Raw genomic sequence first — 17,562 nt, 5'->3', positions numbered from 1 at the left:
CTACTACTACTACTACTACTACTACTACTACTACTACTACTACTACTACTACTACTACTACTACTACTACTACTACTACTACTACTACTACTACATACTACTACTACTAGTACAAGTAGTAGTTATAGCAGGGAAGTGTTATAGTAGTTCTATGTATAAGATATCAGTTATTGAATGATTCCAATATCCAATCTCAACCGTTTAACTTTTGGAATTACTTAGGGACTAATTAAATGACTTTTTTTCTTCTTTTGCGTCCTTTTGAAGACATACTACACTTTTTTGGTCGCTAAATTTATCCAAGATCGACAGCGAAGCCGTATTGGTCGCCCACCAAGAGCGACATCATCAAGGTCCGATATCGAGGTCTGAAGAAGGGTTAGTTTTATTCCCGTTATCTCCCAGATTCAACTAGACTAGGCTAACTACGATAGTACCTGTAAGTATTAAATAGACATAGCGATAGTTTGAGTCGTCATCGTAAAACAGGCGGATAGTTTAAGCGAGACTACAACGTAGGATATATTACAATTTGCGCTAGAAATAGTTACGGTACCGGTACCTGTCATTGGTTGAAGTCAGCGTGCGATTTTGTATTTACGTAATTTAATAGCCGATAGCACGTTTCCTGGAATGGTGTATCCAGATTGCACATGAATTAAATCGCTGGCTTCCGCACGTTCTCTGTCAATCACAGGCCGTGCATGTGCAAATTATTGGACTGTGTGACTGTCTTGAATATCTTTGGTGATAAAGTGTTTTATCAGTGGATATGCACAGCACTTTGATTATGACAATGAATAAGGCATTATCCTGGTTTAAGTCACCACTCCATGTTTATTTTGTCAGCGGCGGCGCGGTGACTTCTTTCCTCTCCCAGGCAATGAGGCATTGTGCATTGCCATTGTTGATTGACTTTGTACACAATGAGCGCACCCAAGGGTTCATTACATGCCGCCACGCACAGAAAAATCAAGCCATAGAAGTCGTGTGTTGTGGACCCAAGAAGTGAGATCCCAGCACGCGCGACCCACTAGTTAGAAATCCACTGCCAAACGCGGTTCGTGGTGCGAGGTTAGTATACTAACCTCGCAATACGTGTGAGTGCAATGAGCGTGCACACACTGACACACACGAGAAGAGAGGTGACTTATTTCAGGATAAGGCCATAATTGCGAGACTGTCTTGGAGATTATCTCCAAATATATTTTTTGAAATTTTGGTATCCAACAATTTATTTCAAGACTGGACAATAAAAATAGTCCTATTTGCAATTGAGCCTGAGTGAGTCAGTGACTGAGAATGAGATGAATGGTGTGTTTTTTTTATAAAAGGATTACAAGGATATCCTCATGACCTCATGTTCATAAACCAAGACAAATCATGTCTTGATAAATCAAGATTGTCCTTGTTTATGCCCCAAATTAGGGTGTCTGAAGCCACACTGAAAAGTGTCACTGTCAGCATAAAAAAAGGCTAATTTAGGGGAAAATATGGCACATTTTTTCGGGGAAGTTCAGGCTTCTAGAAAAATGTGATCTGAATTGATTATTAACTTGTGTTTGGCATGTATGGAAAGAGAAAATTCAGGGGCTTCTTTTGACAATAAGGACAAGTTTATATGATCATTTTAAATAAGGATTTAGAGATAAATTGCAAACCCCTATTTTTGTGTGTGTTGAGATTGCCATTTCTCCATGCGTTTTCTATGGGAAAATGAAATTTCTGTTTTGCACAATTTTTTTCACTTTGTCGCAATTTTTCATTGTGATCTGGTTTCCAAATCTTTATAAAAATCATACCATCAGATAGATCATAAAAAATCCTATTGGACTCTTTATGGACAAGTTTTTGGCATTAATAATAAATTTATAACAGCTCTCGGAAGCTAAAAATTTGGATTTGTGCCCGGGGGGGGCACTCAGTATATAATGCATAGTGGGTATGTGCCGCGGAGGGGACCCCCATTTTTACACTCAAATTTCCGTTCCAGAGCATAGCATTTTCATCTTATTAAGAAAAAGAACTAAGAAAGCTGCTCCGAAGCATAGCATTTTCTTCTTATCGAGAGAAAAGAAGAAAGAAATCCGCTCCAAAGCTTCGCATATTTCTCGTTACGCCGTTCCGGTCGCATTGATCCGCCGATCCGCCACAATGAGCTGCAATTTTGGTGAAAAGCGGCCGCTGAGCGCTCTCCGATCATCGCCTCTGCACGAGCGCACCCGGCGCCCGTGCCGCTGGGCTAGCTGCATATACACGTATGCCCGTTCCATAGGGATGCACACGCAAGCGACCCGTTCCAAGGACCCCCGTTTTCACAAACATTTGTCGTTCCGAAGCCCGTTCCGAGGACCCTCCTTTTTACAATAAGCCCGCTCCAAGGCCCCCGTTTTTTGTCTCGCCTGCGGCACATACCCACTACTTTTTTGGTCGAGTGCCCCCCCCGGGGATTTGTGTGTGTCCATTTCTTAACTACACAGTCTATGACAGAGAAATGCTGAAAATTTACCCAGGGTGCTACATAACTTTTTTGAAGCACTTGCCCGATAAAGGAAAGAAAAAATCCTTTATTCTTTTAAAGAAAAAAACAAGAAAGGAAAAAAAATCCTTTATTCTTTTAGATATAGAAAAAACAAGAAAGGAAAGAAAAAATCCTTTATCCTTTTAGATATACTGTAGAAAAAACAAGAAAGGAAAATAAATGGAAGATTAATTAATGTGTGAAAAAAGGAAAAAAAAAGAAAGTTAAGAAAAAAAAGGATGAAAGAATGAAGAAAAAAAGGTTTCCTTCATTCCTTGGAAGAAAGAATTAAAAAACATGAAGGGAGGAAGGAAATAGCATTGAAGGAAAGAAATAAGAAGGGAAAAGAAAGAAGGAAAGAAGAAAATAAAGAATGAAATAGAGGAAGGAAAGAATGAAGGGAAGAGAGAAGGGGGAAAAAGAAAGAAAATACTGGAAGAAAAATTAAAAGGAAAGAGAGAACAAAAATAAAAAGGAAAGAAAGGATGAAGGAAATTAAAAAGAAGGAAATTAAAAAAAGGAGAGTAAGAAAAAGAAGGAAAGAAAGAAAAACCAATGAGGGGCATTAGAACAAAAGAATGAAGAAAACAAATGGACAGACTTAAAGAAAGGAAGGAAAGCTAGGAAATTATAGGAAATAAAGATAGATGGAATAAAAAAGGAGTTTAGGAAGGATAGAAGAAAGAAGAAATGGAAAGAAAAAAAATCAGAGAAAAATCAGGAAGGAAAGAATAAGGGAAAAGAAAAGGAAAAAAGAATGAAGCGAAGAGAGAATGGAAGAAACAAAAGAATGGAAGAAGGAATGACAGAAAGAAAGAACAAAAAGAGGGAGGGAGCAAAGAATATTTTCAGGAAAGAAAGAAGAAGGAAATAAAGAAGGGTAAGGAAAGGAAAGAAAGAAAAATGAACAGAGAGAGAGAGAGAAAGGATCAGGAAAAAAAGCTAGGAAAGAGTGAAAATGAAGAAAGATGGAACAAAAAAGGCCAGCAGGAAGGATTGAAGAAAGGATAGAAAAGAAAAAGGACAGAAAGGAAGGAAGTAAAGAGGAAGAAAGTTCAAAGATCAAACACAAAAATCCAATCATCTATTTAACAAATATCTCACTGATATTTTTATTTTTTTTAATATATCTTAAAAATTGTTAGAAAATTAAATGTTTTAGAATAAATAATAATATTTCAAAGCAAGACAATGTCCAGGCCTGCAATGTCAAACTAAAAAAATTAGATGAATCATCAAGGCATCACACACACGCAGCTACAAGTTTGCACTAATCACAAGACTTAAAACGAAAGCTGAAACAACTAGTTATGAAAACTCGATTACTTGCTCCTCCGATCACATCACCAAATCAGTAATCTGAAAATCCATATGTCTAATTATAAAAAAAATCCTGCCGATTTGTGATTGTTTTGGTGGAAAAACTATTTTTCATGTGAGATTGTTCACTCTGATTGATCGGGGATGTGCAGGTCCGGACTCCGGAGTGCAGGTGTGCACGGCCTGCCTTCATGCCTGCCACACACAGGAAGAAGGCCCGGCCACGTGCACCAGCTAGTACATGTTTCTATGCTGACTTTGTGTGTGTGTGTCTTTGTGTGTAGATCTAAGAAAATAGCGCAAATCGGCTTGCAATATGAATTGAGGGAAGTTGTTAACTTTCTTTTTCTTTATCTTTTCTGTACTTTTTCTTATGAAGTATGGGAAAACTTTGTAAAATTTCATTTCACAGTGAGAATTTTGCTTGCCCGATTCGGGCAAGCAGTTTTTGTTTTTACTTCAAAACACTTGCCCGACTATAACTTTTACTTGCCCCGGGCAATCGGGCAAGCGCTTATGTCGCACCCTGTTACCTAATTTCATTCTTCTTTTTTGCAGCCAATAATTGGATTTTTTTCAAAAATGTTACATTTCTGTCAGTCTGAAGGTCATTTCTCTTCAAATTCACAAAGAAAATGTGATATTTTCTTGGAATAAGAAAAATATATTTTTTTCCAGACACCCTACCCAAATTTATGGGGACGTTTTTTTTTTTCACTTACCCCTGCGGGACATAGACGGCAATTACGGGGAATGTAAGTGCTAAAAATAGATTCAGTGACCTCAATTCCCCCCCCCCCCCCTCCAGTTCACTGTCTGTTTTTCAAGACTTGCCGTCTTCCAATAATATTAATTAGGAAACATGAGTGATATGTTTCAATTGACTAGCGCACTTGATTGATGTCGGCACTTGACAGGTAAATGAACTTTCCTAGATTTCTTGTGTGGAGATTACTGGAGAAAACTGAGACAGTCCCTGCAAACTGGGACGATCCAAATTTTCTGACCAGCGCCTCTACTGCTTGGTGGTAGAAATATGATAACCAGGTTCCTCATAAAAAATTACCCCAGATCTTGTATCCCTAGGTAGATGTCTCCCATATTGGAGAGAGACTCCCATATTTGCCATGTGCGAATACGCGAATATGGTTTGTGATCTGATGATAGAGGGCCGGGGGCAAGATGGGACCTAAAGCTATGCATACTTTGTTTACCAGCGATAAAAACTGTATAATTATTTTAATATTTACTGCTCTTCATCATTTCAATTGTAAATAGAATTCCATCAACAAAATTGCACCACCACCGCCGTCCTCCTGTCACAGCATGTCCCATCATTGAGTTGGGAACTGGAAGAGCTGCTTAAGTCTTTGGGATTACTTCTTCAACTTCAAGGTTCAAGCTACCTGATGGTTTGTCTATGCTACACTTCCATGAACCATCAGGCTGAACCCATAGACTTTTGACCGTCGATTCACCACTTGTTATGGTGATGCAGGCATCTCGGGTAGCCTGATCGCAATAACATCCTAAAGCACTGTGCAGCACCTTGTGCTTTCGCATACATTGCAAATACCTTAGAATGTGCTGCATCGCAATAACACACTTAATATGCATAGAGTGCATTTTTTGTATATTATTGTTTTGATAGGTCTACCTTGCACAAAAGTAAGCCACTCTAACTTACATCAGAGGGAATAAAAAGAAAGCTTTGGATGAGCTGCACCTATTTCTGCCAAGAAGTCAGAAAATGGGGGTGTGGTTAATATATTGTTGCTTGGCTTACGAGTGAAAATATGAGACTGAGACATTGATTGAAAAATATATACTAACAATACCACTGATTAATCCTTCCAAACAGAGCTCTGTCTTGAATTATTTTCTCTCACATTGGGTAAATATGGATTTACAACATTGCCTCTTCTAACCTGTAAAATGCATTCAATTTAAAAAAAAAATGGTTTGAATCTACATATTTCATCTTGACTTTGACATTTTTTCAATTATGTCCACAATTTCCCCACTTGTGTTAGATATGTGGTATTTGGCCCACTAACCATAATTGTTTTGATGAAAATAACTATGCCCTATCTTTAAGTTTACTTATATTTGAGTTCTTATATGTATTTCTTTATCAGGGGGCCTGCTGTATGGTTTTCTAACATGAGTGATGATAACAAAGGACCACTGGTAATCTCTGCAAAAGAGAAAACACCTAAACGAGTCACCCCAGGAAAACCTAGAAAAGGTATAGTCTACTCTCAGATTTCATTTTAAAAAATCAGAATAGATTTCAAGAGCTTGGGAGAGTTTTCTTTTTGTGTATTTGCTTTTTCATATGTAGATTTATCTGCCCCAACAGGAGCTCTGATTCCTGAACTAGAGCACTATCCAAAGAGGTGATTGTGTTTTGTGCAACACTTTGGCAGTTCAAACAATATTTTTGAAATACTACAGTAGCTAAAGAGCAAAAATATGAAGTTTGTACAATAAAAATTCAGGTGAAAGACTATCTTGGCAGCGCAATTAAATTTACTGCACTTCTACAGAATTAGCAACCGGTGAAAATTTAATGCTTAATACTATGGTCTATAGTAGTGGAGAGAAGAGTAGAGGGAACTACTTGTACACCGAGAGGGAGGCCTAGAATCAACTAAGAAGAGAGTGCCCAAATTGGAGTGAAATAAAATGGCAAGATTGTAATATGAATGGACATATTCAACTTACTAACATGATCCAGTTTTATGCATACTTTTAAAAATAAAGGAAGTTCTTGACAACCTGAATTTGTCCAAACAAACCAGCATAACTATTACAACCTATTCTGCATTTTTTTTATAAATCAGGTGGAACAGTGATTGGTCAGGTCCCAGATGACCTCAGGAACGATCCATTACTCCAAGATGCCATGAAGAGTGTAAGAGAATATTAGAAGATTTTAAAGAGGGGGTGGGGTTGTTTTCCTTATGGGGGCTATTTTGACACTTGATAATTCAAATCCCATGATCAAACCCAATTACACTCTAAACAGGCTCTTTTGCAACCAATGGGGCTATAGATGGCTACTTATCACTATTGCACAAATGATTTCAAATTGGTACAGATTGTTCTCTTAATTAAATCAATATGATTGGAATATGATCTCAATGTATGTCTATATATCTTTTGCATAAGGAAAATGAATTTGTATGGGAAATAAGAACAGGAAAAAGGGAAGAGGAGGAGCAATGCAAAAGAGAAAAGATTTCTTTTAGTATTATGTAATATTATTGTTTAATTACCAATTGCAATATCAGATAAACTTGGTGTTTCCTGTTATAAGGAATAGACTAAATGCAGTTTGTACTTGTTTGTCATTTCAGCTTCCCCAAAATTATAATTTTGAAATCCCAAAGACGATATGGCGGGCAAGGTCTATTGGTGCGAAAAGAGGTATTTTATTTTCAACTTCGAATCAGCATTTTTATGATGATTTTGACTTTCAGTTGATCTAAGATATATATTTTTTTCACATTGAAAATTATAAATTATCAAAAGTACTATTAATTTATTTGTAAGGAGTGGGCAAACATGAATAAAAAAATTAATGGATAGTTTTACTTCATTTATCTTCCAACTCATTCTTGGGTTAAAAGAAAGTTGATTTATTCATTTAGGGGCCGGTATTGAGTTCAGGACCGCTGAAGATTGGATTTTCTCTTTAAAATGCTTAGCCAATTTTTAATTATTGAACTAAGTTGGTATTACACCTCTCTCAGGTATATTCATCTCAAGCTGTGCATGATTATAAGGTAGCATTCATGTTATAATCTGTTAATGGTGCATTATTGTAGGAATCAGGAATGACTGTGTGTCTGCATGCCTCTTAGTATATTTACTTTAATCCAGCTTGGGTGGAATACCTGGTACAGTAATGACTGATTCAAATTCTTAGTCAAGCAAAACACTTAGTAGTCCTGCTAGAGCTGGGTTATTTTTACCCATTTCGTAATGCAGAGAGGAGGAGAGCCAAAGTGTAGATAAAATAAGGCTGTCTGCATGTATCTTCTAAATTCTAAACAAGAGGAACCAAAGTCATGTCTACAGTGGCCCCTTATGCAGACACTTATCTTGTGAGATGTAAAGAGGTAGGCATCTCTGCTTTTATTTCAACCTGAGACAGTCTTTAATCTAGTATGGCAAGTCCCCCCAAGTCTGCGCAGTCGCCCTTGTCTGCGCACACGCGTATCTGCGCGATTCTAGTAAAAGAAAATACGCAACGAGCACGAACTCTACACATCACATGCAATACATAGACAGGTATTCACACAAGAAATCCGACTCAAAATGATGGGAAAATAATAATTTTAGGGCATTTCATGTGACGGCCTCAAAATGCAGCCTTTCTCAACAAAATCCCCGAATCGTGTGCAAAGTCAATGAGTGCGCAGACATGGGGTACCATTTTTTTTTCAATCTGAAAATGACAGCCCGAGGTTTTTTCAAGAAAATCCTATATTTTCTTTCATTTTTTAATGAGAAATTTGGTACACTTACTAACAATAATATAAGGAACATTATTAACTGAAAGATTTTGTGAAATAAGAAGAAATTCATGTTAAATCTTAACACAAATTGTTAGGTGCGCAGACTTTGGGCCCACCATTATACTTCACATTTTCAATAGATCATGTCTCATGCCTTCTTTATGCACTCAGTTGTATAATTTTCCTTTTCTCTTTAATCTAGTTGCTCTTCAGTTTCCAGAAGGCCTGCTTCTATTTGCTTGCACAATTGCAGATATCATTGAGAGGTAGGTGGTGGAGGGGGGGGGGGGAGGGGGCGATGGCCTCATCACATACCGTCAGCTGACGATACTATCTGAGATACAGAAGTTAAAGTTTATCTACATGTTGACAGACAAAGCTTTTCTACCCCCATTTGCGGCAGAAAAAAAATAACTTGCAGATGTCCAACCCTCTTTGTCAATTATTGATAAAGGGAGCCCGACATTATCGTTAAATGGTTGTATGGAGAGCACCGTTACATAAGTAGTAAAACCCCAAAGTAGAGTTCATTAATGTATATATCACTGATTCGTTATTACAGTGTTTTGGGGGAATTATTTTAAAACTCAGATTAGCAATATGAATTTTTTGCTGCATAAAATCTGAATTTTGATGTACAGATCATGGATTTGGGTCATAAGATTTAAAGGCAGAGCTTTGGTTAAAGATATTGTACTCCTCTAATAATTGCAAATGTGAGTGCAACAAACCCTTACTTAAGTAACTACCCGATGGTACACTTTACAATATACTCTCAATTTGCCTGTACTGTAAATATTAATATGAGTGATTTATCAGCAAAACCTAAAACACCAGCTGTGAGTAATGGACCAAACTATAATTTACATAACCCATCATACAGCAAGATCCTAAATATGATTTTTATTACATGAATGAATATGAATATGATACTCAACTTCATCATATTATTGTCATCGTTATCTCGTCATTATCATCAAACCATCATCATCATCATCGCTACTTAATACATTAATGATCAACATCACTTTTGTTTTGTTGACTAGGTTTACCGATGCAGACACATTGATCATGGGTGATGTGACCTATGGGGCATGTTGTGTGGATGACTTCACAGCTAGAGCCCTCGGGGCAGACCTCATGGTTCATTATGGACATAGCTGCTTGGGTAAGCATTGATGTTGGCTTTTGATTAGTTTGTTGTGAGTCAACCTTGTTAGGTTAGTTTCTGTTTCATGCTATGAGACCAAGCCTAAATGCTCCCTGGAGGTTTCTTGGTTGCTTTATCAGATTCTCATTCATCTTGTTTTATCTTAAGTTTAAATTCAATCTTTGGAGATAAAAATTCTCTTTTTACCAAGCAATCTGAATGGAATTTTTAGTATTTTGAAAATGAGAATTTTAAGAAATGCACTACCATACGTGATAAAATGGGAAAATTTCTGGTATCTTATTTACCATAAGAATGGGTCACCGGTTGTTTGTAGAATCATGCCTAAAATCGTTGGTAAAGCCAAGCATAAAGTTGTGCATAACTTACCAACAGTTTTATGAAACAGCCCCCAGGCCTTTGATCAGGCTCAGATTGGACCAGATTCCACATGCCTAGAATGAATAACAAACTTGTGACAACTCCTTTATGGCTGCTGCATCCCTATTGTAGAATATACTCATAAATGGTTTACCTTTTTTGGCAATGGACATTGTGATGAAAAATGCTCTTTTAAATTGTATTCTGTAAATGTTTGATGTTAATTTGAAAATTGTAAGTGGCTGATAAACTGCTAGATTGCCATTGTGTAAGAATGCTAGATATAAATGAATGAATTGTATTGAATTGTATTCCTGTTGCTGCAGTTACAATGTATGAGTTTATCATATTTTATTGTATATTAGATGCACAATCATGAATGAATCATATTTTATTGTATTTTGGATGCAACAATCATGAATGAATCATATTTTGTTGTATTTTGGATGCAACAGTTATGAATGAATTGTATTGTATTGTATTTTGGATGCTGCAATTATGAATTGTATTTTATTGTATTTCTGCTGCTGCAGTTCCGATCAACATCACATCAGATATCAACATGCTGTACGTCTTTGTGGATATCCAGATTGATACAGCTCACTTCATAGACACAATCAGACACAACTTCGATCCTGGGTCAGCTATAGCTCTCGTCAGTACTATCCAGTTCATTGGAGCCTTGCATGTAAGCATAACTATCTCAATCCATCAGTGTGCCATTTCATAAAGCTGTTCGTAAGTTACCCACGACTGGTGTCCCTTTCTTGTGCTAAAGAGTTACCCCAACTTTTCCCTGTTTTAATGTTCTGCTAATAAGGGTTCCTACAATTCTGTATAGTTCCCAACACACATGTATGAAATATTGAATTTTTCCATTTGTATGTTTATCCACAAGAATTTTTTGTACAGAGAATATATTTCATCTTCATGTGATAGGAATCACAATGATTTACAATCAGAATCAGCCCCCCTAAAAAAAAAAGGTTAACCAGCTGTGCGTGAAGTGCATAGCATACCAATACCTCCATGAAACTTCACAAAGGGATGCCATTTTTCAGACAAAAGTAGGAACCCCTACAACATATATCTGGCCATTGAAAACACCCTCAAAATGGCCTACTCTGATTTGTATTCTATGAAATTTATTTTTAGTAACATCCCTAAATTATTTCGTTGTTTTTTTTAATTATTTTCTTCACACAGAAATATAGATGACTGGGAGACCCAAAATGAAGCTAAAATCTGTCAAAATAGCAGACCCCCAATCCATTTTGAATTTGGCGGAAAATAATTTATGTGAGATAATTGTCCTCTTTTTTTCAAGATAATTTTACATCTTCTGTATGGGAAGTGTTGTCTCTCCCACTTCAAAATTCAAAATCGTCCCTTATCAATTATAAAGGTTGTACAGTAATCGTCCCTTATCAATTATAAAGGTTGTACAGTGAATATCTTCGTTCATCTTGCAGGCTTCTGCAGGAGAGTTGAAGTCAGACTACACTGTGGTACTACCTCAAGCTAAACCTCTCTCAAAAGGAGAAATATTAGGCTGCACGGCACCTCAACTCAGTCAAGTTGATCACATTGTGTAAGCTAGCTTATTTCTTATTTCCTTCGTTATTGAACATGGGTAGTTTTTCAACCTTTGTGTCATTTTACCCTGGTTATAAATGAAACAGGGCATGTCCTTGGAGAATGAGACCAAACTGGCTTTTTTCTTAAAAGTAGGATTGGATAGATTGAAAGTTAACAGAAGAGAGAATCACATGAATGAGTGAATGAGATTATGGTTTGTCTTATACTGGATTATTTCATGTTTGGTGTTGGTGCTGGTGTTGCAAGTGCAATTCAGCTTGCCTTTCCCAGTGGCAACACCCAATCTGAGTGTACAAATATGGTCTTATTCACATTAGCTCAATACCAAGTGTAATTCATCCTAAGACCAGTCTTACATTTATTCAGTGTGTTGCTGATCTAAAAATCAGCACCACACCAGCACCAAGAAGTTAGACCAAACCTGAAATTACCCCTTAACTAAATTGTGTTAGGCAACATGGAAATATCTACAAGCCAGTTGAAGAACAAAAAGACTCTAACACTCATTTTTCAAACACCTACTTTATGTAGCAGTATTTGATAGAGTTCATAATAATAGTACAATTTGCAATTCTTGTATAAATCATATCACATTATGATATGATTTTTTATGCCGTCCACATTACTTTGATAATAATAACCTGGTTTTAGCATACAGAGAAACAAAACTTTGAGGTCCCCATTTACCTCACAGTTTGAATGCAGCACAATGTGTTTAAATTTTTTGCTGAATGAAATAAACATCTTCACTATCATGTTTTGTTTTTTGTTTGTAGTTATTTAGGAGATGGTAGATTTCATCTGGAATCCATCATGATAGCTAATCCATCCATCGAAGCTTACAAGTAAGTTTTGTCATTATAGAGATAACATTTCTTATTTAAAGCATGCATAGTCACTCTGTCTAAAACATAATTGTATCACACACATTATGAAATCTGTTTACAAGTATCGCATCATTTAAAACACTGTTTCTTGTCTTTATTCAATTATAGGTTTCTGATCAAATAAGATATCTGTATTGTGTTTTCTTTATGATTTGGAACCTTTTCCTATGTATAGAATAGGCTTAAGATCAAAATAGTCTTCATTACTGACCCTTTATTTAAGCTATAGATAGGCTTTAAACATCTTCTTACCTTCCAATTAATTTCTAACTAGGTATGACCCATACAGCAAAGAATTCACCAGGGAGTATTACGAGACGGAGCGAATGCATGGTTTACGTCAAGAAGCAATTGAGAAGGCCAGACATGGCAAGAAGATTGGTCTCATCTTGGGTACCCTGGGAAGACAGGGCTCTCCTAAAGTTCTTGAGGTAATAAACAAGATTAACGTAGGCTTCGTCTGCAATCGCCAATGTCCAGTAAAGAGCTGCCATTACAAAGAAAAAATCATAATTGTTAATGAGTTTCAGACTTCTTTTTTTTTTAAAGTATGTATGTATCTTCAATGATTATAATGAATGTTAGACAGAAGGGCATGCGTCCATTGAACACACTGGCCTGATTGTGCTGTATGATATCATGCCATACGTACTTGTTCCATTTGTTTTGTCTTCTTGATGGACACCTTTATATGCCCAAATACACCTTCACACATCTTTGGAATTAAATATTTTTATTATCTTTCATTTACATCTGTATATTGTGTACATCACTCTTTTCATAAAATTGATTTTTCACCATGGTTTCATTCTTCTATCAATGAAGTTATTTACTAAACATTTCAAATCACGCTCCCTGTTATTTGCAGAGTCTGAAGGAACAAGTGACAAAGGCAGGGAAGGAGTATGTTGTTGTTCTTCTGTCTGAAATCTTCCCTCAAAAGTTAGAATTGTTTGCTGACATTGATGCGTGAGTATTTTGTCGATTGCATTGCACTGTATCAGAAAAAAAGGAAACCACAATTCTGTACTCCTTTAGGGTAAATCAATAAGATATCAATCTGTTGTGTGGAGGAGCCGTGGTGTAGTGGTTCTGACTCTCGCCTTGTATACAAAGGGTCATGTGTTCGAATCCCACCGCGGTCTGGCGTCCTTTGGCAAGATATTAATCCACACTTTGCCACTCTCGACCCAGGTGATAAATGGGTACCCGGTAGGATGTGAAAGTCATTGTAGCTTGTCCAGTACTGTGTGCGCCTCACCGGCGATTGACTGGAATACTCCCCAGGGAATGGAGGATGTGCACACATTGTGTGCGGGAGTGACTGATTGAATCTGATGACCGGGGTAATAATATCATTCCGATGTATTAAGTGCTATATAAAAGCGGATTATTATTATGATTATTATAACATCCTTCGCCCAATTTCTTCATTCTTACTTCACTTCATGAACTACCATGATAAATTGATAGCACAACCTCTCATATGAAACAGAAAACAGAGACAAATCCATTCAGGCAGATTCCTCTTACATGGGTCCAATATACATACATTATTGACGATAGCTTTCAAACATACAACTATTTAGCCTTGAAAATGCATTTAAAAATGTGTATGTTGGCCTGCATGATTTGCTTGTACAACCGGTATTGCACAATGCACCAAGATCTGATTGATTACTCATAGGGTTAAGCCGTTTATGTACAATCTTTATTGAGCAATATCATGCACGGTCTAATGAATAGTGTTGTTTAAAAATTGTAATCATTTTATTGGATGACATTTCTGTATTGGTACAAGAAATATTTGTGTGATATATCTGGTATCCCATTTTGAGCTATCCAATATGATGTTAATATCACCAAGGGAGAAAACTGATTTGTTGCCATATTTAATTGAAAAATATGTAGACCAATGATAGTTCTTAGAAAATATGTCAAGGGTATGTGCAACTGTCTCTCTTGATATTGCTCCACTTAATATTTAACATAGGTAGGGTATTTTTTTTAGGTTATGTCTGAAAAATAAATTATTGTGCTTTGTTGCAGGTTTTTTTTTTAAATGTCTGAATGTTTTTATGGTTATGAGAGAGAGATGCTACTTCTAGAAAACTGTATTCTTTCAAAAAAAGGCCCATTCTTTTTATGATTTTGTACTTTTTATCAATTCTAAGGGGCCTCTCTGGATAAGCAAAGTACATACTAACGCCCAACTTTATGAGATTGAAATTCACTTTCAAAACTCATTATGTTCTATCCAAAACAGCTGGGTGCAGATTGCTTGTCCACGTCTGTCCATCGACTGGGGATATGCCTTCCCTAAGCCCTTACTATCACCATATGAGGTAAGCAAGTATTCAATGTATGTTGTTTTACTCAGGTGAATTTTAGTGTATGTATGAAATGAGTACATTGGGTTACTAGTTACTTTCTAACACTTCTCTAGGGACATCTGACTGCACCATGCACAGAGGTCCTAGTTTTTTGCTCTCTGTTGCGTGTATGGCTTACTTTGAACCTTTGTGCGATCACGTCTGGCACTGACTGGCAGTGTAATTGCGTAACCAGACCTGTCTGGGTCAATCATTTTGAAAATCAAGTTAAATAATCATGAAATTCATTTGCTTGTCTTAAATGAAAATTTAATGCAATATACAATAATACCAAGTGATTATAAAAATCAAGGTTTTCAGTTGTTTTTAATTGATATTCATATTTGTTTTCTCTCACACAGGCTGCTGTAGCCTTCAAGTCCACTGAATGGCAATCACGTTACCCTATGGATTTTTATGCTAACGATAGCCTGGGTCCATGGACGCCTAACAACCAAGCTCATCGACCTACAAGACATACTAGGAAATCAAAAATTGCAAAAGATAAAAGTGAAACCTCAAAGGACATTCTGAAAACTGAGGGCGCAACATCAGTTTCTCCTCAGCTAGATGAGACAAATAGATGATAGTGCAAGTCGTTAAGAAAATTGAGTGCTAGAAGACTGTCAAACATCAGGGTACAAATCAGTGGAGAGTGGTGAATTCATGACATACTATCAACTCATGAGGGTGCCTTGATTAATTCAACAAATCTTTGAAAAATCATATCTCTTGACTGAGTATTCAGTCTTATTGAAATTTTGCACTGAGGATTATTGCATTTTAATCATTTTCTCATCATTTGGATTACAGAGTGATTGAACATTGTTTGATGAGAAGAGAATTAAAGATCAGTGAAACTATAACTTGGATAATTTTATCATTGGCACCTCTTGTGGAGTTACTGAGCTACCACAGAAATCTTCAGTCCTCGACTTCAAGTAGCCACCTCTGTAACTAGCCTCCTCCTCCTCACCTTCCTTATAGTGGTACCCATTCCCACTATAATAGGTCCTAATTATTTGTTATGGTATCCATAGCATTTATTGTCATCAGTTCTACAAAGGAGAAACTAAGAATCGGTTTGGTGACCGTTTGACTGAGTATTTTAGATCCATATGACTCAACATGGACTGGATAACTTGTTTTTTAGCACCTTTAATTTTCACAATAATTATTTTGAGAACTTTGAAAATGTGCGCAGTCTGCAGCCCACCCAATACCAATAATATACACAAGCAGGAAGGTAAACATTAATTTTCAACTTGGTTGCCTCCAACCAATAGGGATAAATGTTTCACGCACATTTCCTATCACATAATTTTATTTCCTTTTCTTTTATTTTGCTTCCTATTGTTTTGTTTTCTACTTTCTTCCTCTTTCTTCTTTATAGTCTTTATCCTCTGTTTTCCCTTTTCTCTGTTTTTGTTGTTGTCCTAATGGCTTTTCTTCATTTCTCATACTATCCCTTCTCCACTCTTATTTTTTATTATTATTTTTTTTATATTCTCTTATTTTCTTTATTTATCATAATTCATTTACTTGATTTTTCCTCCTTTTTAATTTTTCAATTTTTTACCCTTTTTCTCACCCCTTTCCTATTCTGTTGTTGCCCTCTCTTTCCTCAGTATATTTTTCTGATATATTGTTGCTACATCACCATTTGGCATGCTTTGCTTTTTGTTGTGATCTGTTGACTTTAATAAATGTCATTCCTTGATAAAGGGCTATAGTTGAAATATCATACATTTTTTTTGCATATTGAGTTTCCTTATACAAATAAATAAATAAATATATCTTAATCATGGAAGTATTTATGGTACACTGTAAAGTTCAGGAAGGACTGAGATAGAAAGGGAATAGAAATGGAGGTGAAATGGAAAGGCGAGAAAGTGGAGGTTGGGAAGTAAGAGTATTATTTTTGATCGAATGTAATCCTCAAAAGGACTTTAAACCAGAAGGAGTGGAAAGCTGAGTAGTAGGCAGGGTGAGAGGCTTGGGTAGAAGGCTCGAGTACAGTAGATGAGAGAGGCAGGCTTGGATCGGCGAGTGGAGTAATAGCAGGAGAGTAGACGTTTCAGGCAGGTCGATTGTCCATCTTCAGGAGAAGACGGACAGTCAATCTGAAGTCAACCTCTCTCATCTCCTCAAGCCATATACTTCTATTTTAATAAGTCAATTTAAATTTAGAAAATGTTAATAAAATCCCTAATCCCACCCTGTCTGTTAGCATGTTAATATAGCTCAAGTCTATAACAACAGCTGGGGTCCATTTCATAAAGGACATACAACTGTTGTAACTTTGCCATTATGGCAACTACCATGGTAACAGGGCTCAGCAGCCAATCAGAATGAAGGTTTCTATGGTAGTTGCCATGATGGCAAAGTTACAACAGTTGTAAGTCAAGTCCTTTATGAAACAGGGCCCCAGGTCTTCTAAACAAATCAAGAAAAATCAAGCAAGTATATAACTAGACAAGTAGACATTTCATGTAAATAGGGTGTGAAATAAGAAAATTCTGACATTTAAGTGATAAGCAAATAAAAATGGCAATGAATCAAAACCTCACTTTTCTTATTTCGTTTGTATTTTATATTAAATGAAACATTGCTTGTTAATTAATTTTGGTAGATTTACTAATATGAAATGCACTCTAATGTCATGAATCATAATTTACAGTAAATGTCATATCACATGGTCAAGATTCATTGTTGGAGGAAAATACAATAATATGGAATATTTTGTGTGCTAAAATGCAAAAGAAATGGATAATCAGATCTGTGATCTCCCCATGATTTATGCCAG

At 36.3% G+C, this 17,562-nt stretch overlaps 1 protein-coding gene across 2 annotated transcripts; it reads left to right on the top strand.

Annotated features, from left to right (window-relative positions):
* The first annotated feature begins 253 nt into the window (after nucleotides 1-253).
* LOC129254625 (2-(3-amino-3-carboxypropyl)histidine synthase subunit 1-like) lies at nucleotides 254-16,558 on the top strand. Of its 2 annotated transcripts, none has more exons than XM_054893130.2 (13): nucleotides 254-439; nucleotides 5,980-6,089; nucleotides 6,688-6,758; nucleotides 7,204-7,273; nucleotides 8,570-8,633; nucleotides 9,414-9,535; nucleotides 10,432-10,586; nucleotides 11,371-11,489; nucleotides 12,274-12,342; nucleotides 12,659-12,815; nucleotides 13,253-13,353; nucleotides 14,651-14,729; nucleotides 15,119-16,558. In XM_054893130.2, the coding sequence occupies exons 2-13, from the start codon at nucleotides 6,005-6,007 to the stop codon at nucleotides 15,341-15,343; spliced, it is 1,317 nt and encodes a 438-aa protein (XP_054749105.2). In that variant the 5' UTR covers nucleotides 254-439; nucleotides 5,980-6,004; the 3' UTR covers nucleotides 15,344-16,558. The 2 variants fall into 2 exon arrangements, with proteins under 2 accessions (XP_054749105.2, XP_063968188.1); XM_064112118.1 differs by having other exon boundaries at nucleotides 256-378.
* Nucleotides 16,559-17,562: the final 1,004 nt, after the last annotated feature.

This window comes from Lytechinus pictus, chromosome 2 (genome assembly GCF_037042905.1).
Source record: "Lytechinus pictus isolate F3 Inbred chromosome 2, Lp3.0, whole genome shotgun sequence".
NCBI lineage: Eukaryota > Metazoa > Echinodermata > Echinoidea > Temnopleuroida > Toxopneustidae > Lytechinus > Lytechinus pictus.
Note: the sequence above shows the minus strand (reverse complement) of the source record. Positions and strands in the feature narration are given on the sequence as shown.